General features: G+C 37.6%; 1 protein-coding gene across 17 annotated transcripts in view; it reads left to right on the plus strand.

The window, feature by feature from the left end:
- Positions 1-22,758, plus strand: part of ARB2A (ARB2 cotranscriptional regulator A) — a 493,797-nt gene that overhangs the window by 55,359 nt on the left and 415,680 nt on the right. For 13 of the 17 annotated variants that reach the window (XM_001137302.7, XM_063810257.1, XM_063810253.1 and 10 more), the window contains 2 exons: positions 3,090-3,191; positions 5,482-5,582. In XM_001137302.7, coding sequence (XP_001137302.1) covers positions 3,122-3,191; positions 5,482-5,582 — 171 coding nt within the window. In that variant the 5' untranslated portion in view covers positions 3,090-3,121. The remainder of the gene's footprint in view (positions 1-3,089; positions 3,192-5,481; positions 5,583-22,758) is intronic. The other 4 variants (XM_054685002.2, XM_063810255.1, XM_054685004.2 and 1 more) reach the window with 1 other exon arrangement.

A 22,758-nucleotide genomic window follows, 5' to 3' on the forward strand; every position in this document is an offset into this window, starting at 1 on the left:
AATTTGAGGAATGTCTTTTTATTTAGTTGTTCGTTTTATCATTCAAAGGAACATTTTGAGCAAAGCCAAAGCACATTTTTGTATTCATAACTGTTTATTCTATATAATCAGAGAAAAGGAGGGCTAGAGTATTATAAGGTTGATATAGCATATAGAATCAGTATGGTGATTTTTGAAAGAGTGCTGACTTTGGCTTTGAGGGATATGCTTATTTTATTAATCCCATCTACTACTAAGCTGTGATTTTGGACAAGCCATTTTACCTGAGTTCATTTTCTTGTCTGAAAGACAGTGAATATGATAATACTTGTTACTATTTCATAGGATTGTGATGATCAAATGAAGTAATGTATATGAAAGTGCTTTGAAATCTTTAAAGTGATATATAGATGTAAGGCTGCATTTATGGTCTAGGCTAACAGATTCAGAAAAGAGCTGTTAGAAGCAAGATCTGCTTATGTATGGACAGTTTCGATGTCTGATTAAAAGGTTTGTAAGTTTTGAATTGTAGATGACTGCGAAGTCAAGGAATCTGATTTTGTCCCAGAGCCTCAATTCATTGGAAGAAGGAAAGTGAGAACATTCTGGCTACTGCAAGTCAATTTTTGATATTAAAACCCTTCTGTCTTTATTTTGAAAAGATTTACAAGGTGGTAAGAACTTTACTAATGAATGAAGAATTGTCAACATATGTCCCTTTTTAAACCCAGTATATGTGACATTTTTGTCTTACTAGAGTGTACAAACTTTTTTTTATATTGAGAATAGTATATTTTTATGTGAGTTGAATTTGATATAAGAGTTAGAAGAGTGCTAAACAGTGGTTCTTTTAATGAAGCATTTGATGGCTTGTTTTTGTGTTCTACAGAGAGAGGCTAGTGACTGAAGGTAGACAAAATACTTTTTTCCTAGCATATTTTGATGATGTTCTATACAGAAAGATTTGTTATATTTCTGTGAGAGACGGAAATAAAGTGTTATTTCTGAGATATTTCTTTTGTAGGAAAGGGACTGGTTTGCCTCACAACATATTCTAAGAGCGTTTGTCTTCAGGAACTTGAGTTAGAATGAAGAGGCTCAAAACCTAACTAACCTTTATTTATTGATTAGACAAAAATGATTCCACATCTGTTTGGAAATGAGTAAATTTGAAGTTTTAAATTTTTTGTGTCATTTTTAAATGACTCTGTGATGACAGATAGTGAGAACTTTTGCCTCATCCTACAATATGAGCCTAAAAGATATTAAATGCTTGTTGACAGACTGATTCTAGGGCTGGTACAGGAAAGATACAAGATGAGGCTGGAGCATCTTTTAGTAGTAGAAAGTAAGGAAGTGCATGAAAAGCAAAAAGGTAAGAGCATGTCAAAGGGACACAGGAGACATCTAAAAAAGAGCTTACAATAGTCATGGCTGGAACAATTTGAGGAGCAAAATGAATGATGTAGTATTGGATTATAACCTAAAGTATACAATAAGTGTCCACAAGTCCATACTGATATAAATAAGTGATTGAGTAAATGTGTAAATGAATGAAGAGAGATGAATATTCCATACAGAATAATTCCAATAATATATTTAGGTGTTCTTTGCTATGGGAGGTAGAGAATAATTCCTCCTCTTTTTCCCTGAGGGTGGGCCAGACATAGTCACCTCGAAAGAATAGATTATGAAGAGGAAAAAAACAGTAACGTTATAGTGGAGAGGCCTGGCATATAGTACCTTAACCAGGTAATGAAGGCTAGCATCACTGGTGATGTCCTGTTGATATCATGTTCCCCTTGCCATGATCTGTTGAGAATGGCAGTTGACCTCAGTGATATTCTTTCCAGAAATCATAACCCTAGTCTAATCATAAGCAGAAACATTAGACGAACCCAAATTGAGGGTCATTCTATAAAATACCTGACACAGTCCTCAAAACTGTCAAGATCATGGAAAAGAAGGGAAGATTGAGAATTGTCACAGACCACAGAGACTGGGGAGAGATAATAATTACATGTAATGTGGTGTCCTGAATGGAATCCTGGAAAAGAAAATGAACACTAATGGAACAACTTGTGAAATATGAGTAATGCCTGGGCTTTAGTTTGTAGTAATGTACCAATATTGGTGTCTTCATTTTGACAAATGTGACATGATGTTATAAAATGTTACTAATAGGGGAAAGTGAGTAAAGGGTATAAACACACTCTTCGTACTGTCTTTCAACTTTTCCATCAATCTAAAATTACTCCAAAACTCAGCCAGGCATGGCGGCTAAGCCTGTAATCCCAGCACTTTGGGAGGCTGAGGTGGGCAGATCACTTGAGTCCGGGAGTTTGAGACCAGCCTGGGCAACATGGTGAAACCCCATCTCTGTGAAAAATACAAAATATAACCTGGCATGGGGGCACCCGCCTGTAGTCCCAGCTACTTGGAAGGCTGAGGTGGGAGGATCACTTGAGCCTGGGAGGCAGAGGTTGGAGAGTGAGCCAAGATTGTGCCACTGCACTCCAGCCTAGGTGACGGAGTGAGACCTCATCTCAAAAAGAAAAAAGAAAAAGAAAAACTCCTTGACAGAGTTTTTTTGGTTGCATGGGTTCAAATGATGTGAAGAACAGAAACTATGTGAAATAATTTTTGCTAGTTAGCATGTTTTATTTTAACAGTTTTCCCCCTAAAAATGGAATAATATGCTATATTAATACTATTTACATTTATAAGTTTCTTTATTCGTAAATGTTTCAGTTATATATAAGATTTGATGACTTTGAAAAGTCATATTAATGTCTGAAACTTTTAAATGAGGTTAATAAGGTACAAATTAATAGCTGTCTATTTTGAAGGGAAGAAGTTAAAGTTTAATATAATGGTGTATAGAATCTGAGTTGTAGTTGTTTTTAGAATTATGATTTTGAAGGTGCTTATGTTAATACTGTGCTTGATCATAATATAGTATTTTGGGAATTCAATTTAGTAGCATTATCAGTTAAAGCAACACATAAAAATTAATAGAACAAAGAATACTTTAAATTAAATTAAATTAAAATCTTTGTTACAAACTATGAAAATGAATATAAGTAAATTTCATATCATTTCTTTTCTAGATTTATTATCTAGGATAGATTTGGATGAACTAATGAAAAAAGATGAACCGCCTCTTGATTTTCCTGATACCCTGGAAGGATTTGAATATGCTTTTAATGAAAGTAAGTGGGATATCTATCTATCTATCTATCTATCTATCTATCTATCTATAGTATATTCAAAATTTATTTAACAATGCTCATAGAATAATAACACAGATATTATTTGCTACTTTTAAAGGCCAAGTAGAATGTTTTCTGTATTCTTTTGAGAAATAGTGACATCCTTGCATGGTGAAATTCTTCATTCAAGTGAAAGAACCAAGTAACAAGTAACAATTTTCTGTAGTTGTCAAGTTACGTGAACTAATGGTCATGAATTTGATTCAGCTTATGCATTTCAACCTTGAGTGTTCAACTCCCTGGTATCCAATTTGAACTCCTAATTAAATTATAGAGAAAGATGCTACTGTTTCACATGTTATTTAGAATAAAGTGTCTGGCAATAATTATCTGTGACAATGTTTTAAAGTAGTTTTCCATGATTTTTCAGGCAACATCCTTGTTTTAAAATTTATTAATTCAGTTCTGAATACAATAACCTTTACACTTGGGATGTGGAGGAACATACTGTAGATTGCAAGGATGTTTCTGGAACAGAGAATCATGTGTAATACACCCTTACACTTGAAGGGTAATATTATTACAGGGTAGGTGCATCTGAGTTGTAGTTTTCTATTGGTTGTTCTGCATTAACTGAATTGGTGCTTTGTCATCACTGTATTTGTGGATATTCCTTTCCAATATCAGTTATAGATATTAAGAGTTATGGTGACAGTCATCGTGTACTAAGATGTTGAGTTTAAAATAAGAGACTAGAAACTTTGATCTTTTCTCTGATATTAACTTTTATACTTTTTAATAAAAGTTATTTTATACCAGTAGAAGTAGTAATATTTGTTGCGTGGAGGGGAAGAGGAGTTTAAGCAATTGGCCTGTAGTGTATTTCTCTCCTGATTACCCCGGGAATACCCCTGGGGAAAAAGTCATGTCCAGGAGACAAGTGGCTTCGTCTTTTCTCCTTATAAACATGCTGATAATTAACTCATTTAATAAATTAGACTGGCCAGGCCTGGTGGCTCATGTCTGCAATCCCATCACTTTGGGAGGCAGAGGCGGGTGGATCACTTGTGGTCAGGAGTTCAAGACCAGCCTGGACAACATAGTGAAACCTCATCTCTACTAAAAAATACAAAATTCAGCCAGGCGTGGTGGCATGCGCCTGTGGTCCCAGCTACTGTTGGCTGAGGCATGAGAATCTCTTGAACCTGGGAGGCAGAGGTTGCAGTGAGCTGAGATTGGGCCACTGTACTCTCCAGCCTGGGTGACAGAGAGAGACTCCATCTAAAAATAAATAAATAAATAAAAATAAATGTAGATGAATATTTGCTCTGAGAAGAGTCCTTTTCTATAGAATACTTTGAGCAGGATGACTGGTTTAGATATGAGGAATGTTTCTCTGAAGAATATCACATAAGCAGGACAACTCTTTGGCACGTAAAATGGAAATATTTTATAACCCAAATGCTCACCAGCGTGTGAGGTTACCTGTATGCATCACGTAGAGTCCTCATCTACTTTGGGCCAGAGAGTGCTATCCAATGAGAGGAAAGGACCTGGGGGAAATGACCAGATGCTGCAGACTTCTCCCTGCCTTGCCTATGCTTCTTGATTCCTTGTGCCCTTGAAATTATTAGTAAAGCTTAGTCATTATCCGTAAAGATCTTTGCTTTGTGTGAATGTGATTTGATAGCCTGAACCTGTGTTAGCTCACTGCTTCTCTCTGGTTTTCATTTGACATTCTACCTGTATTTGAAGACCTAGTTGAGAAATCTCACTGAAACCTTCTAAACCTCTTCTAGCCCACAGATAGTTTTCATGTTTCCAAAATCATTCTAGACTTTATTGTCTATATGAATCCCCAGTGGCAGATTTTTAGACTGTTGACATATTTCAATCTCAATTGTTTAGCTTCCTGAAAAGTTGCTTAACTTCTTAATATTTATGCTTTTACTCCTCAGGTAACCTCTAAGCTTCTTGAGGACTGGGCCCATGTTCATGGCAATAGCTAGAGAGGTCTTTATACATATTAGGCCTTAAAATATTGTTAGTTTGCTTTAGATTAGAGACATGAAGGTCAAGAAGAATAACTTTTGAGTAGTTGGGGACCATTAGTAGTTACATAATCTGTATGTTTGCATCATAGTGACATCTGAAGAAAAAAATCTAATGAAAAAGATAAACTGTTCTGAGAAAGTTATTTTAAATTTTTATCAGACATTCTTTGTCGTACTGTTTATATTATTGTAAATATACTTTGAAGTATAGCAATATTGTTTGTTTATCTTCTTAGAGGGACAGTTAAGACACATAAAAACTGGGGAACCATTTGTTTTTAACTACCGGGAAGATTTACACAGATGGAACCAGAAAAGATACGAGGCTCTAGGAGAGGTATGTCACATATACTACTTTAACTTTGTTTTTCCCAATTTTAAATATTCAGAATAAAAGTTTTGAAGATGCAGCAGTTTATGCACTCTTTCTACAAAATGTGATTCCAAAAAGGTTTTTTTTTTTTTTGTTTGTTTCTTTTTAGTGGTTATGTTAGAAGCATATTCTCAGTTTAAAAGTTTCTGTTCAGTGGCTCACGCCTGTAATTACAGCACTCTGGGAGGCCGAGGCAGGTGGATCACGAGGTCAAGAGATCCAGACCAGCCTGGCTAATGTGGTGAAACCCTGTCTCCACTAAAAATACAAAAAGTAGCTGGGTGTGTTTGCATGCGCGTGTAGTCCCAGCTACTTGGAAGGCTGAGGCAGGAGAATCGCTTGAATCTGGGAGGCGGAGGTTGCAGTGAGCTGAGATGGCACCATTGCACTCCAGCCTGGGTGACAGAGCAAGACTCCGTCTCAAAAAAAAAAAAAAAAAAAGTTTCTGTTTTTAGGTGAGCTGTGGTGGCTCACACCTATAATCCCAACACTTTGGGAGGTCAAGGCAGGAGAATCACTTGAAGCCAGGAGTTTGAGACTAGCCTGGACAATATAGCGAGACCATGTCTCTACAAAAAATAAAAAAATTAGCCAGAAATAGTGGTGTGTGCCTATAGTCCTAGTTACTTGGGAGGCTGAGGTGGCAGGATCACTTGAGCCCAGGAAGTCAAGGCTGCAGGGAGCTGTGATCACACCGTTGCATTCCAGCCTTGCTGACAGAGTTAGACCCTATCTCAAAAAAAAAAGAAAAAACTTCTGTTTTTACACAAACTTATACTTCCCATGACTATAATATTTTGTAGTGAGTCATTACATAAGAAAACAAATTTATGCGAAATTCTAATTTGATTTTTTAAATTTTGTTTTGTTTTTGAGACAGGGTCTCGCTCTGTCACTCAGGCTGGAGTGCAGTGTCACGATCTTGGCTCACTGCAACTTGCACCTGCCTGGTTCAAGCGATTCTCGTGCCTCAGTCTCTGAGTAGCTGGGACTACAGGCGTGCACCACCATGCCCACCTAATTTTTTTTTGTACTTTTAGTAGAGATGGGGTTTCACCATGTTGGCCAGGCTGGTCTTGAACTCCTGACCTCAAGTCATCTGCCTGCCTCGGCCTCCCAGAGTACTGGGATTACAGGTGTGAGCCACTGCGCCGAGCCTAAAAATGTTTTTAAGAGGTTGAATCCCCTACTATGCCAGAATGAATAAGTTTTCTTTCAGGTGTTTATTTGTGTGAAGAATATTGATATTTGGCTAATAAGTTGAATTTAACCTACTTGTCTTTGATTGGATAAAGGAGTAGGCCTTGTGAACATTAGGTACTTCACATGGTACTGCTTGTAGGAACCTTTGAAAATGTCATTTGCCATTTAGGTGAGTAGTTTGGTAAAGTGAAAAGTTTTACTCATTCTGTGTCATATTGTCTTTATTTTTAGTAAAAATGCATGTGGACACATAAGTTTTAGTGTGATAACTAGATAGCTACATTACTTTTCTAAGGAAAAGCTGAAATTTCTGTATTCCTTTTTTGTTTTTAAATAGAGTAGTAAAAATGAACTACTTGGTTAAATTATCACATAAAGAATATATGGTAACATAAGTATAATAGCATGAAGAATATATCATTTCCTGGGAGACAATTCTTCGATCTCCTGCATTTCTGTATATCTCTGAGCAAAGACTTTGACAGCTTTTGCTCTGGATCATCTTTTCAAGGACAACTGTATAGGAAACAGGCTTCGAAGACAGAGGTTGTATCTCCCTCCAAGGCAGTGGGCAGATTAGTTTGCTGTCCGGGATAAAAAGATAATGCTCTTCCCTTCCCCCACTGATGGCAAAGGATTGCTAGTAGCCCCTTTAGAAGACTGGGTTTCCTAAGTTTGAGGTTCCTCAGCTGTGATACAATCCTGTTGCATGCTCAGCATCCACCTGGGCCTGTTGACACTGCCTCTTTGGGATTTGAGGAGCAAGAGATTGGACTTCATGAGAACATGAAGCTCATGCTGCCTGCTATACCCTGATTAATTTTTGTTTCTGATCCAGAAGACTAATGTCATCTGACAGCATCCATGACTGTGCAGGCTAACTTGCTAGCTTCTATGCAATGTAAAATCTGACAGTTAAAGAATCTTCACAGTTCTTGTTAGTGTTCTACAGCATTTATAACCTAAATATATTCAATGCCCTGAGTAATTTCTGCTGCACATTAAAAAAAGCTTACCTGGCCAAGCATGGTGGCTCACGCCTGTAATACCAGCACTTTGGGAGGCCAAGGAGGGTGGATCACGAGGTCAGGAGTTCAAGACCAGCCTGACCAACATGGTGAAACCCTGTCTGTACTAAAAATACAAAAATTAGCCAGGTGTGGTGTTGCGTCCCTGTAATCCCAGCTACTCAGGAGGCTGAGGCAGGAGAATCGTTTGAACCCGGGAGATGGAGGTTGCAGTGAACAGAGATCGTGCCACTGCACTCCAACCTGGGTGACACAGTAAGACTCTGTCTCAAAAAAAAAAAAAAAAAAAAAGCTTACCGATTTCCACTTGAATTATATGTTGCAAACTGGTAGTATTTTGATTATAGAATAACTATACTATAATGGCCTTAGAAAAGAGCTTGTGGTTTTTGTGTTTGTTTTTAAATGGGACTGTTTATTTACTATTTTCCATAAGCCATGTACACCACCAGCTCACTTGGACAGGTTGCTAGTCTTCAAATATACCTTGTCCTTTTTGGCATCTGCATCATTTATGCCATCAATATGTATCCTCCAACATCATCTATGTTAAACTCCAGCTATGTGTCTTTTTAGGTAATTCCATGTGTAAATGATTCCTTTTTCCTAGGATCTTATACCTAATTCTTTGGATATATGGAGGCACACAGATTTATTTTTGGTGTACCTTAGTCGATAAGAATCAAAATATTTGAGTTTCTACTTTGATGGTTATTTACAGAGAGAGAGCATATTCTGTATTATCTACATTACTGCCTCCTATGCCTGCTTTCACATTTGTGTTCACATTCAATTTGGACCCAAGTGATTACCCAAAACTATAACATTTAATTTTTTTTTTTTTTTTTTTGAGATGGAGTCTCACTCTGTCACCCAGGCGCCAGGCGCCTCAGCTCACTCTCGGCTCACTGCAACCTCCACTTCCTGGGTTCAAGTGATTCTCCTGCCTCAGCCTCCCGAGTAGCTGGGATTACAGGCATGCACCACCACACCTGGCTAATTTTTGTATTTTTAGTAGAGATGGGGTTTCACCATGTTAGCCAGGCTGGTCTCGAACTCCTGACCTCAGGTGATCTGTCCACCTTGGCCTCCCAAAGAGCTGGGATTACAGGCATGAGCCACTGTGCCTAGCCATAGCATTTAACTTTTAATGCAGTGTTTCTATTTAGATCAGTGGACTCCTCAGCTTTAAGTACCAACATTTTTTCTTCCTGAATATTTTGATCAAAAGTAAACATATTTTCCTAACATAAAACTCAGTACAACAAAAAGACCCAGGAATTGGAGAGAGAAAGTCTGGTTATTACAGTATTTGTATCATACCATCATGCTTCTCATGTCATGTTTGGAATACTTGTTTTGATTGCTGATTTCACTGTTGAAGGTTAATTATTAATTGAATTTTATTTCCTACATCTTAGAAGTTAGTTGTATGAGTTCTGGTTATATACCAATAATGACAGAGTTTTCACTATAGTTAATTAGTTATTTGGAATTCATGATAGTGGGACTTAATGAATCTGTGGACCTGTCTTTTCATTGATTCTGTAACCAAAAGCAGGTTAGTTGTTTGCTGTGTGCAGAATCCGATAAGCATGAGTGAGGTCTGGTACAAAAAAAAAGTGAATTTATCCCGAAGCTAGCTTGAGGAAAGAGGCACAAACAGTCTGCCTTTAAATGTACTACTTTACTCTTGGAGCAGAAAGCAGGCACTTTAAGATAGGGGAGGGAGCAAGCAAGGGCAGGGAGTCCCCTTGCTAGCTGGTGCCTTATCTACTGGGCAGTTAAGTTGGCGCCTTCCTGGGTAGAAGTAAGTTGTAAAAGTGGCCAAGTGGGCATGCTTTCCACATGCCCTCCTGGTGGGTATGAGTTCCAAGGTTATCCCCCCACCCCGCTGTTCCCCCTCCTCCCTGTCCCAGAGTGAGAGTTCCATGGGGCATACTTTGGTCTGCAAATCTACTGTCAACTCTTGAGGAGAGATCCCTCTTGGAGCACAGTTAGATGAACTTGCCCTGTAGGGAATGTCTGGTGAGGGGGAGGTAAAGCGTTGTATTTGCATTTCTAAAGGGCTAAATAGGAAGCTGAGGAACAGGGGAAAAGGAGAAAATAAGAGAAAATAATAAAAAAAATTAAACTCTCTCTCAGAAAAATGGTGATACTTTGCTACAATATTCCATAATTTCCATTTCTGAGCCATGCGTTCAAGTGAAATTTAACCAACTACTATTCTTCATTCACAGTTTATACTTCCATCTTACACTGTTTTCTCCCTTTGAAATGTCCTTCTCTCCTTGTCACTGTATCCCACCTCCATCTGTCTTCCTGTTTTGGCTCAAATGTCTCCTCCTTTAGGAAGGCTTCCCTCATCTCTTCTGTTACAATCTTTCTCTCTCCTGATTTCTTTTCTTCCCATTTTGTTTTTCTACCTATTTTATCTTATATGAAAAATGATTTAAGACAACGTTAAAGATGATTGCCATTTAGGAAGACTCAAATAAGTAGAGTTTAAAAAAGAAAGCAATGTTAGTAAATAAAGGGATGAGTTTACTGTATATCTCTTATGCTACTTATCACTCTGCATTGCATTTTTTAAAAATACATGTTTTTAAGCAATTTTGGGGGAAACTTTCTGTGTCCTGACAATATTTGTTGAATAATAAATAGTGTGATACAAGTAGATAAAGTGTTTAGTATAAATTCTGAACCTATGCATTTTAGAGATTTTTTAATGTTCCTAATTTTGTGTATTTTCTTATTGAAGAAAAGAAAATGATAATTTTCCTGTTTCTAAGCTAAACAATTTTAATTATTTCAATTTCCATTTAAGAGCTAGAAGTTTCATACTATTAAAGTGTTTGTGATTTAAAAGTATTTGATAAAAATAGACTATATGTGGCATAATTTATTGGAAGATTTTAACACTTATGTTGTAGGAAAGGGGTCCTGATCGAGACCCCAAGAGAGCGTTCTTGGATGTCACATAAGAAAGAATTCAGGGTGAGTTCATAAAGTAAAGTAAAAGCAAGTTTATTAAGAAAGTAAAAGAAGAAAAGAATGGCTACTCCATAGACACAGCAGCCCTGAGGGCTGCTGGTTGCCCATTTTTATGGTTATTTCTTGATGATATGCTAAACAAGGGGTGGATTATTCACACCTCCCCTTTTAAAACCATATAGGGTAACTTCCTTTTTATTTTGGTTGTTGTTGTTGTTTTTTTTTTTTTTGAGATGGAGTCTTGCTCTGTTGCCCAGGCTGGAGTGCAGTGGCATGATCTCGGCTCACTGCACTCCAGCCTCTCAGGTTCAAGCAATTCTCTTACCTCAGTCTCCCAAGTAGCTGGGATTACAGGCAAGCGCCACCATGCCTGGCTAATTTTTGTATTTTTTAGTAGAGATGGGGTTTCCCCATGTTGGCCAATCTGGTCTCCAACTTGTGACCTCAGGTGATCCACCCGCCTTGGTAGGGTAACTTCCTGATGTTGCCGTGGCGTTGGTAAACTGTCATGGTGCCAGTGGGAGTATAGCTGTGAAGACAACCAGAGGTCACTCTCATGGCCATCTGGTTTTGGTGGGTTTTGGCCAACTTCTTTACTGCAACCTGTTTTATCAGCAAGGTCTTTATGACCTGTATCTTGTGCTGACCTCCTGTCTCATCCTGTGACTTAGAATGCCTTAACCATCTAGGAATGCAGCCCAGTAGGTCTCAGCCTCATTTTACCCAGCTCCTTTTCAAGATGGAGTTGCTCTGGTTCAAACGCCTGTGACATTTCCACCCTCCCTTTTATAGGATAACCCTTAATCCTAAGGGTTGCAGAGGGATGAAGATCTATCTTCTATAACTTCTTCAGGCTGAATAGGGGCGATGATATTCCTGCCTGACTATGAGGATCTCTTTCTGTATATGCGGTAGAGAGGATCTCAGTCAGAAAGTGTTGATATCGGTCATTCATCACTTTTGAGTTCCAACAAGAGGTGATATCTGGAATATTAGTAAGTTTTCAATTTAGGAAAACATTGAGTAAGCTTATTCTGCATTCCTACACAAAGAGTACAACAGCAGTATATTCCACAACAGTAAAGCAAAATAAGTAAAATGATTCCAAGTAAACTAAGTTAGAATGTGTTCCATGAATTGGGCAACTGTTAGAACCAAGCTGATGTGGGGTGCTAGCCAATTCCAATACATGCCCAGAATTAGACTACTGATCCAGATTTTTACATTACCCAACCCTCTTGTTTTTTCTGAGTAGCAGTCAGAGACCACTGGTTCGTTCACAGGAATAAGCAGGGTTAGCCAAAATTGCAGAAGCAAACCTAAAAACAACTGATGAGACTAGAAATTAGTAACAAGTGTACCATAGTTCTTGAAACATAATTTCTCTCTCAAGTTTTCCATTTTTACTAAAGACAAATCATGGTAAGACCAATTTGCTTTATTATACTTTGCCTGATTATTTGTAGAAAGTGCAGCAAGAACAATTATTTTTCACTTAGGCTTTAAAAATTGGCTTTGATGGAACTCTTTTCCATAGGGAATCTCAGATAAGACTTTTTAAAAGCTGAGCCCAGCCATGGATTTGTACCCTCAAATACCTATGAGTTGGGTAAATTATTTGCCTTTTGAGGTCCCAAGATAACTTGGGTCTCCTGGACCTGTTAGAAAGTGACATTTTTTATTTGCCGCAGGTCAGAAACCCTGTACAGGGACTGTGTAGGTAAAGTATGAGGCCAGGTCTGCTAGGGGCTTTTATTGGCTCTACAAGTCAAATTTGATTCCTTAAAGGAAAGCATGCTGTTTCAGTCAAAGACTTGGTAGAATAACCAGTTTTTCCAGTTGTGTCCTGTTACAAGAGAAAACAGATTCTTACTGCACTTATGCAAGTAACTATATTGCTGTAAGTTAAGAATACTCACAACTAGTTTCCAAATTTTGGAGAAATCAGGTAGAGAGAAGCAACTATCCTTCAAATTTTGTTCACAGGAGTATACTTTACTCAATTGCTAAAATCTGTAAATAGCTCAAAAGAAAAGTTTTCTTGACTGTAAAATGAAAAGATCAGCAGTGTTTCAAGCAAAGTTAAAAAGATTACTTTAGTTTTCTATTGGTTCAGTCTATTCAGTTAAAACCTTAGTTCTGCTTGATATTCAGGAACACTTCAGGTCTCCATGAGAGTCCTGAAAGTTTTTTTTCCTCTATTCTGATGTCTCAATTTTCAAAGTTATCAGAAACCTGCATTTAAGAACACCTGTTAGAGTTCTATAGTTGATTATAAACCACCTTCTAAAGAGGATTAAAACAAGACAACAATTGCCTGTGGATGACAAAATATTTTAGGGCAGCCACAGTCAAAAACACGATTGACAAAGAAATTTGGTTATCTCTGTGGCATACAGTGATTTTATGTAACAATTATAATTATTACTGATGATATATACTGAAGCATATCAGAATTATAGGCATCTTACACAATTTTGTAATATGTACTAATAACAAGTTTATATAAATATAACCCAAAGAAAGTTAAACACCATTTGACATTTGATTATACTTCCTGTATGACTTTTATACCATATAAGCCAAATTTTACCTTGGAATTAGTGTACTCTTTATGTGACACCCAATTCTTAAGAAAGCCTTATAGACATATCTACCCAATTTTAATGCTTGGCCATAAGGTAAGATTCACATAAACTTTTTATAACCCATTACAAATTTTTGTTAAAAGCAGATCTTTTGTGGCCGGGCGCAGTGGCTCACGCCTTTAATCCTAGCACTTTGAGAGGCCGAGGTGGGTGGATCATGAGGTCAGGAGATTGAGACCATCCTGGCTAACACGGTGAAAACCCATCTCTACTAAAAATACAAAAAATTAGCCAGGCATGGTGGCGGGCGCCTGTAATCTCAGCTACTCAGGAGGCTGATGCAGGAGAATGGTGTGAGCCCGGGAGGCAGAGCTTGCAGTGAGCCGAGGTCGTGCCTGGGCTACAGAGCGAGACCCCATCTCAAAAAAAAAAAAAAAAAGCTGATCTTTTGTTAAACAGCAGATCAGTGCTCTAAGAAAAACCTGTTGTACTTTTATTCTAATGTTCAGTTTACAGAAAAACTGAATAATACCCCTTTTACTTTAGCCAATATATTCACACACAGAATTTTTTTTACGAGATTAATTTTTTACAAACCTTCCACAACTTGCTTAAACCTTCAGCTTGATTCCATCTAACTTTAAACAGTCCTTTAAACCTTTAATCTAGGCAGGAAATTCACATTCCTATGCCTTCTTGTAATCTTTTATCAAAAACACATTTCACTTTCTTTACATACCTTGCGTGTAGAACGGTTTCTACTGTAGTCTCAGTTACATGTTACACTGTTAACTCTTAGTAACTTTCTTTTTTTTTGTGAAAAATCTTGGTAAGTTCAGGATTTTAATTATGTGCTAGATGTGGAGACTAGCCTAAGACACACCAGGCAAAGTGCAGATAGGGTCTGACTCTTTCCGTCATAGCTAGGGGACGTGGCTAACTCCGCATTTCCCAGGCCTTATCTAGGATCTAATGGTCCAAAGTAGGTAAATTGAGCAGTTTTTAATAGTCAAAGAAGTAGTTTATGATCTGAAAGCATTTAGGAAACTTAATATCTGACCTACATAATTTAGACCAAATGTTTACATTTTGAAGATATTTTTATTTTACCAATATCTTTAAAACTGTCTTTATTTGCCAAAGATGACTTAAGTCACATGAACTAAATAAAAGGCATTACACTTTTTACTTTTCTGACAATGTATTTAATTTAAGCTCTTATTATTATTAAATCAATTAATTTAAGCTCCTTCATATATAAGCATCACACACACAACACATATAAATACACAGAGAGACAGAAGATAAAGGACCCATTCCCTAAGCCAGGAATTGGACCCTAAACCTGGGCTGCCATTGTGAAAAGAGAAAGCACGGCCACGTGGTTACAAGGTCAAGCTCCCAAGGACATGACTGACCAGTTTGCTGGGCCGTCTTGAAAAGTGGGCTTACAGGTGTCCTAAGCTCATGTTCTATCCTAAGGTGTCCCTCATTATGACAGACAATACAGAAGGACACACAAAGCACACTAGATTCACTGCAGCTTAAGACTAGCCTCATGAATCCTTTTTCCCATTAATCAAAACTTTACAGGAGATAACTAGTGATTTTTACCGTTTATTCAACCGGTTTGCACAGAGAGAGAGAGAGAGACTGAGAGAGACAGAGAGGCCAGAAGTCTGACTAGTAAGAAATTCTTACGCTTTTTGCTTTTGCTGACATGCCAGGCTTCCGGGTTCCCTTTTCCTCAGCGGCCCTAGTAACCTGGCTGGCTGCACCACAGCCCTGGGGGCCAAGTCGCAACACAGAGGAAAGTTATCTTTTTCCTTTCTGGCCAGAGCAAAATACGTGTGACGAAACATAGACATTAGCTCCTCTGCTTAGCACCCAATATCAAACTGGCAAGGTTCAAACTTGCCCCCTGTTGGGCCCTGTCATCATTAATCTAACCTCCCACCAGGAGTTTCAACTTGTGATCTCTGGGCAAGATAGTTGCCCTGAGTAATAGAAAAGATAAGAAAGGGAATGGAGAGAGATAAAAGCATTGCCTGTGGCATGCTGAGGAAGGTGAAGAGCTCAGGGAGGCCAGAGAAAGACCCACCCATTGCAGTGACACAGTCTCAGCAAACTATTGCAAGGACAAAACCAAACACTCACATGTTCTCACTCATAGGTGGGAATTGAACAATGAGAACACGTGGACACAGGAAGGGGAATATCACATACTGGGGCCTGTTGTGGGGTTGGGGGAGGGGGGAGGGATAGCATTAGGAGATATACCTAATGCAAATGACGAGTTAATGGGTGCAGCACACCAACATGGCACATGTATACATATGTAACAAACCTGCACGTTGTGTACATGTACCCTAAAACTTAAAATATAATTAAAAAAAAAAAAAGTTCAGGCGGCTGCTTGTCAGTCAAGAAGGGATCTTTTCCAGCAGTCCCATTAGCTCTCAAGTTTCCCCTTTTAGGGAGGAAAAAGCTCCCCATGTCCCACGATCCTGTACATGCCTAATCCTGTCACCCATAGCCATTAGCAAAGAGTACAAGGCAGATTAATTCAGAGAAAAGCAGTTAACATCCTGTGATGCCAAACTCATTCTTAGCCTAAAGGGACTTTACCAAGAGGGGCCTCTAACCCCTAAGTCTTAGAAGAGACTCTAACCCTCCTCAGTTTTGGGCCTCTAACCCAAAGTTGGTCCTTGCCTTTTATTAAGAGGTGCCTCCAGCCCACTCTATCTTAGGAGAGATGCTAACTCCCCTAAGTTGGGCCTCTAACCCAATCCCATCCTTTACTCGGGTACCCCACCACTTACCCAAAGTCAGGTGATCAGTGCTGCAGTCTTTTTCCTTTTGATCAGGGATCGGGGTTGCGGGGGGATGGTTCTTCAGTATCATCTCTTCAGGGTTTGCCAGAAAGATGTTACCAGACCCCACCACTTACCCAAAGTTAGCCTTTGGTTTGGGGGTTTCTGCACTATAGTCCCTTCTATGGTTGCCAGAAAGATGTTACAGGAAAGAGGTCCTGATCCAGACCCCTGGAGAGGGTTCTTGTATCTTGCACAAGAAAGAATTCAGGGCGAGTCCATAGAGTAAAGTGAAAACAAGTTTATTAAGAATGATGAGGAATAAAAGAATGGCTACTCCACAGACAGAACAGCCCTGAGGGCTGCTGGTTGCCCATTTTTATGGTTATTTCTTGATGATATGCTGAACAAGGGGTACATCATTCCTGCCTCCCCTTTTTAGACCATATAGGGTAACTTCCTGATGTTGCCATGGCATTTGGTAAACTGTCATGGTGCTGGTGGCAGTGTAGCAGTGAGGACCAGAGGTTACTCTCATGGGCATCTTGGTTTTACTGGGTTTTGGCTGGCTTCCTTACTTCAGCCTGTTTTATCAGCAAGGTCTTTATGACCTGCATCTTGTGCTAACCTCCTATCTCATCCTGTGACTTAGAGTGTCTTAATGGTCTAGGAATGCAGCCCCAGTAGGTCTAAGCCTCATTTTACCCACCTCCTATTCAAGATGGAGTTGCTTTGGTTCAAACACCTCTGACACTTATATTCAAACTTCACATGTTTATCATTATGATTTAGAAAATGTGAGTTCTTATGTAACTTTCCACAGTTCCTAGAAAACAGATAAACCTTTGTATTTAAATTCTGGAAATAATTTAGTACTTTATGTTAGTTTCATTAACTGAGAACCTGTGGAAAGGATTTCATCAGGTCTTGGACATAGAAGCACTAAAAACCATCTTCTCTTCTGATTGATCATCATAGGAGAGTATACAGAGGATAGTGGAAATTTGAGTTTACTGCCTGAAAGTCTGCCTTAATAAATAGCTTTTGATATGCTTAAGATTGAAGACTTAAGGAAACAGATTTTGATTTCAACCAGAAATCTAAACAAAAACCCCTTCTGTTTTTTTTTTTTTTTTTTAGTATTTTCCTACTGAATATCGAGTTTTGTCTTTAGCTGAGCGCTACTATATATGTTTCACAACTGTTGTTTTAGTTTATGTTTATTTCTTTCTTAAGGAGATTATTATAGCAGTCATTCAGTAGGAATTGTTTTTAAGTCTTGCTCCTGAAATGCACTATCATTTAAATGTAAATTAAACTTATTGTGTAAGTAAAATAAACTGAGATGTCAGTTTGTTTTTTAGAATGCAGTGCCATAATACACAAAAGAATATTCTTTACATTCACACAGTTATGTTTTTATAGTCAAACAAATGCTTTTGCTAATATGTGTATATTTTTATACTGTCCACATAGAGCTTAAACAAATACATAGCCCTTAATAAGTTTGGATAATTTCTCCAAATTTAGAAAAATACCGTTAGCTTAAGGAGGTGGGAGAGTGGTGTGAAGTGGTAACTCTCAAAGTACCATTTTAGTACTTTAGTGTATATATAATATATATTGGAGTTGAACGCCAAGAAATAATGTTTCTGTTAAACTCAGAGAAAGACTGGAAAGGCTACCATATTAAGTAGTAAATAGGTTGGTAGAAACAGCATGTAACTTGTGAAATTTTATCAGTTTTCTCTTTCATGCCAGTACTGAATTATTATAATGTTAAATGGAGAATTTATAATTCAGCAGACATTATAATGAAAGATTCTGTTTTCTTGCCTAATTTTGGTCTTTGTGTTTTCTTTGATATATATCTTGAAAACCTCTTTAAGAATTAATAAATTGTCAATGTGTTTAAAAAGAGAATAGCAACAATTAGGTAATCTTATAAGCTTGTTTTCTTATTGATGGATAGGATCACACTTATAAAAACAACTAAGAGTACAATTTTATTCTCTGGACCTAAATTAGTAATATGTTTTCTAAAATAATGGAAAATTACTGAAAAATATTACATTTAAAAAATGAGATTAAACAATGTAGGCTAGTGCCGTCTTATAGGAGTTTTTCAATGGCTGTATTTACATATTTGAAACTAGGAACAACTTCATTATTTTAGCACCCAAATATTTGAACATAATGTGATTTTCTGTGTATAATTGATACCTTTATGTAATGTGAAATTCACACATCTTGTATTGGCCATCAGGAGATCTGGGTCTTAGTTCTGGCTCAGTCACGTCTGTATGACTTTAGAAAAGTGGTATTTGCAAGCCTCTGTTATAAAATGAGAATAAAATTATTTATTCTGTTGTGAAGAATAATGTGGGTAGATGCGATATTATTTCATATTCTTTAATGTGCTATGCAAATGTTAGGAGGATTGAAAGAAAATGTGTTGATTAGGCTATTCATTAAGAAGATTTTTAATTTATTATTGCTGTTATAATGGTTTAGTTTGCTGATTTTCTTTCTTCTCACTCTGTCTACTTATTATTACTGACATCAAGCTTATCTTTCTGTAGGAGAGATGAAGAAATGACCATTGGCCCAGAATTTGTTAGCAGACTCCTTTTACTTCCATCTCTCTCTAATATCCATTCCTATAAGTGGAATACTACGTGTATAGGATAGTATTACTAAGTAGATATTTTAGAATTGAAAACAAAACAGTTGCTGACATAATTTTCCATGTTTTTCTATAAGTGGAATACTACGTATAGGATAGTATTACTAAGTAGATATTTTAGAATTGAAAACAAAACAGTTGCTGACATAATTTTCCATGTTTTTGTGGTTGAGAAAAACTATAAGCCTCTTTAAAAATATAGTATTTATATATGAACAGACCCACAGACCAACTGAACAGAATGCAAAGCGCAGAAATACATAGAAAGCCCAACTACACATGGAAATATATTTTATGTTAAGGTGCAATCATAAATCAGTGGGGGAAAAGGGACTTTTAGCAATTGATAGGTAATCACCCATAGGAATATAAAAATTGGCTCTTCATCACTGTGTACACCAGAATTAACTCCAAATGAATTAGAGATCTAAATGCAAAAAATGAAATAAAACCTACCAACCCAGTGGCGCTGATTATGGTCTTGAAATGCCAACCTAATAACAAAACCTGGATTCTAATAAAGAACCTGAATTCTTTGGAGAAATACCTGATTCCTGACTGGGGCAAGAAATGAGTGCCATGAAATGGGGATATCTTGTCTTATTGGATAGCAAGGAAGATTCCAAAGACTACTTGCCTTTCTAAAAGTTGAGAAGTGAAAGACCAAAACAACAGAAACAGAACAAAACAAAAAACCCAAACCAACCCCCCCTTACAAATACATCAGTGGGTATGATGCATGAACCAGTGGTTCATAGGGAAAGAAATGCAAATAGTCTTTAAACATATGAAAAGATGTTTAACCTCATTTAGTAGATGAGGCTATAGAGAAACAGGACTTTTCATATCTTGCTGGTGGGAGTGTAAAGTGGTAAATTCCTTTAAAGGAGAAATTGCCAATATCTTATGAACTTACAGTTGTATTTTCCCATTTGTATGAGAAAGGAAAGGAAATAAATACATATATTTGTTGTTTATTATTGTGGAAAAAACTGGAAAGATAAAATTAATAACCACATTTATCTATGGGGAATGTGGGGGAATGGGATGAAGGGATAGCTTTGTGAATTTTCTAATACCTTTTTGTGTAATTTTGATATTTGGATCATATACAAATTTTGATGTGCTTAAAGAATACCCTAAAACTGAAAAGAAAATGAAACATATGAGCTTAAATATGCATCTAGTTGGTAATGTAACTGAGCAGAGAAAAAGAAAATACTTCAAATATTTGGAATACAGTCAGTACATTGTCCTTCTTTTGCTGGATATATCCTCGGGATAAAAACAATGGCCAGTGACATGTTAAAATTAACTAAGTGGTTTTACTGTTTTTTTTTTTATTTTATTTTTTAATACTTTAAGTTCTGGGATACATGTGCAGAACATGCAGGTTTGTTACATAGGTATACATCTGCCATGGTGGTTTGCTGCGCTCATCAACCTGTCATCTACATTAGGTATTTCTCCTAATGCTGTCCCTCTCCTTACCACCTCCTCCCCACGACAGGCCCTGGTTTGTGATGTTCTCCTCCCTCTGTCCATACGTTCTCATTGTTCAACTCCCACTTATGAGTGAGAACATGCGGTGTTTGGTTTTCTGTTCCTGTGTTAGTTTGCTGAGAATGATGGTTTCCAGCTTTACCCGTGTCCCTGCAAAGGACACGAACTCATTCTTTTTTATTATGGCTGCACAGTATTCTATGGTGTATATGTGCCACATTTTCTTTATTCAGTCTAACATTGATGGGCAGTTGGGTTGGCTCCAGGTCCTTACTTTGCTGGATATATCCTCAGGATAAAAACAATGGCCAGTGAAATGTTAAAATTAACTTACTGGTTTTACTGTTACATTGATAGTGGTGCAATGATTTTGAAACAAGTTTATCAATATGGTATATTAAAGCAAATAAATATATAAATGTAATTATGAATCAAGATTTTCAGGATTAGAGAAAGATATGAATATAAAATCAAAGCAGATAACAATATTTTGGGAATTTCACCATAAACTCATTATGTTTAAAAAATATATTTCCTAGATTTACTCACCAAAAGGGCTTGGAAGTACTGACTCCCTAGTAGCAATGCATACATATAGTGATGTATATGTATATGTATATGTATATGTATATGTATATGTATATGTATATGTATATGTATATGTATATGTATGTATAAGATCCTGGTTCCTAAATGCATTGCTTAGTAAAAAGAGCCAGGGCTCCTTGGAGAAAAGGCGGATTCCAAATTTGGAACTAAGAAAATAAAAGACGAGCCCTAGACAGCAGTTCCCAACCTTTTTGGCACCAGGGACTGGTTTCATGGAAGACAGTTTTTCCATGGACTGGGGGTGGGGGATGTTTTGGGATGAAACTGTTTCACCTTAGATCATCAAGCATTAGTTAGATTCTCATAAGGAGTGTGCAACCTAGATCCCTTGCGTGTACAGTTCACAGTAGGGTTTATGTCCCTATGAGAATATTATGCTGCCACTGATCTGACAGGAGGTGGAGCTTAGGCAGTAATGCTCCCTCACCTGGTGCTCACCTCCTGCTGTGCAGCCCGGTTCCTAACAGGCCACCAATCAGCACTGGTCTGTGGCCTGGGGGTTTGGGACGCCTGGCCTACGTACGACATTGTGCCTTGTCAGAAATCAAACATTCAGTCTAATGGACACATGTGAAAAGGACAGAGGAACCAACTAGAAAGTGCTTCTTTTGGGCAAAGTTGGTGCAATTTGAGGATAAAACAGAATAAGGGTTCTTACTGATAATAAAACATTTAATAAGCAAAGTCATGGTTTCATAGTCTCTTTAAAAATATAGCCAATTTGCCATTTTTAGATTAAAGTTATCTGAAAATTGGTAACCAGAGGGAAAGAATTAAGCAGTTGGCCTCTTTATGAAGAACTGTGATTTATTTGCAGGTAAGGAAGGAATGTTCTTCCTTATCAAAGAATACAGTCTGATGAAGGTAATGAATATGATAGAATTAGAAAAATCAACCTTTTGCCCTGTGTGGTAGATATACTTCTAAACATGTTCCTCAAAAATTTCCATTTCCTGCTTACTCAATCAAACACGAGCCTAAGTACAGCTGTGAAGGGACTTGGAATATATAATTAAGGTTACCAGATAGCTGACCTTAAGATACGGATATTATCCTATGTCTTAGCCCATTTTGTTTTGCTATAACAGAATTCCAGAGACTAGGTAATTTATAAAGAAAAGTTGTTTATTCGGCTGATAATTCTGGAGGCTGGGAAGTGCAAGAAGCATAACACTGGCATCTGCTCAGCTTCTGGTGAGGGCCTCATGCTGCATCATAAAGGGAGAGAGAAGCAGACATTCCAAAAGTGTAAAACACAAGAGACAACCTCACTTTGTAACAACCTGCTCTCTAGAGAACTAGCCCATTCCCACAAGAACTAATCCAGTCCTGAGAAATAACCCAGTCTTGAGACAAAGACATTAATCTACCTTAAGCACCTAATCACCTCTTAAAGGCACCACTTCCCAATACTATTTCATTGGCAATTAAATGTAAATGTGACTTTTGTCAGGGACAAATTACATCCAAACCATAGCACTCCATTTGTGTCTCCCCAAAACTCATGTCCTTCTTACATGCAAAATACATTCATTTTGGCCAGGCACAGCGGCTCATGCCTGTCATTCCAGCACTGTGGGAGGCCGAGATGGGCGGATCACTTGAAGTCAGGAGTTTGAGACCAGCCTGGCCAACATGGTGAAACCCCGTCTCTGCAAAAAATACAAAAATTAGCCAGGCATGGTGGCAGGTGTCTGTAATCCCAGCTACTCGGGA

This window comes from Pan troglodytes, chromosome 4, assembly GCF_028858775.2.
Source record: "Pan troglodytes isolate AG18354 chromosome 4, NHGRI_mPanTro3-v2.0_pri, whole genome shotgun sequence".
NCBI lineage: Eukaryota > Metazoa > Chordata > Mammalia > Primates > Hominidae > Pan > Pan troglodytes.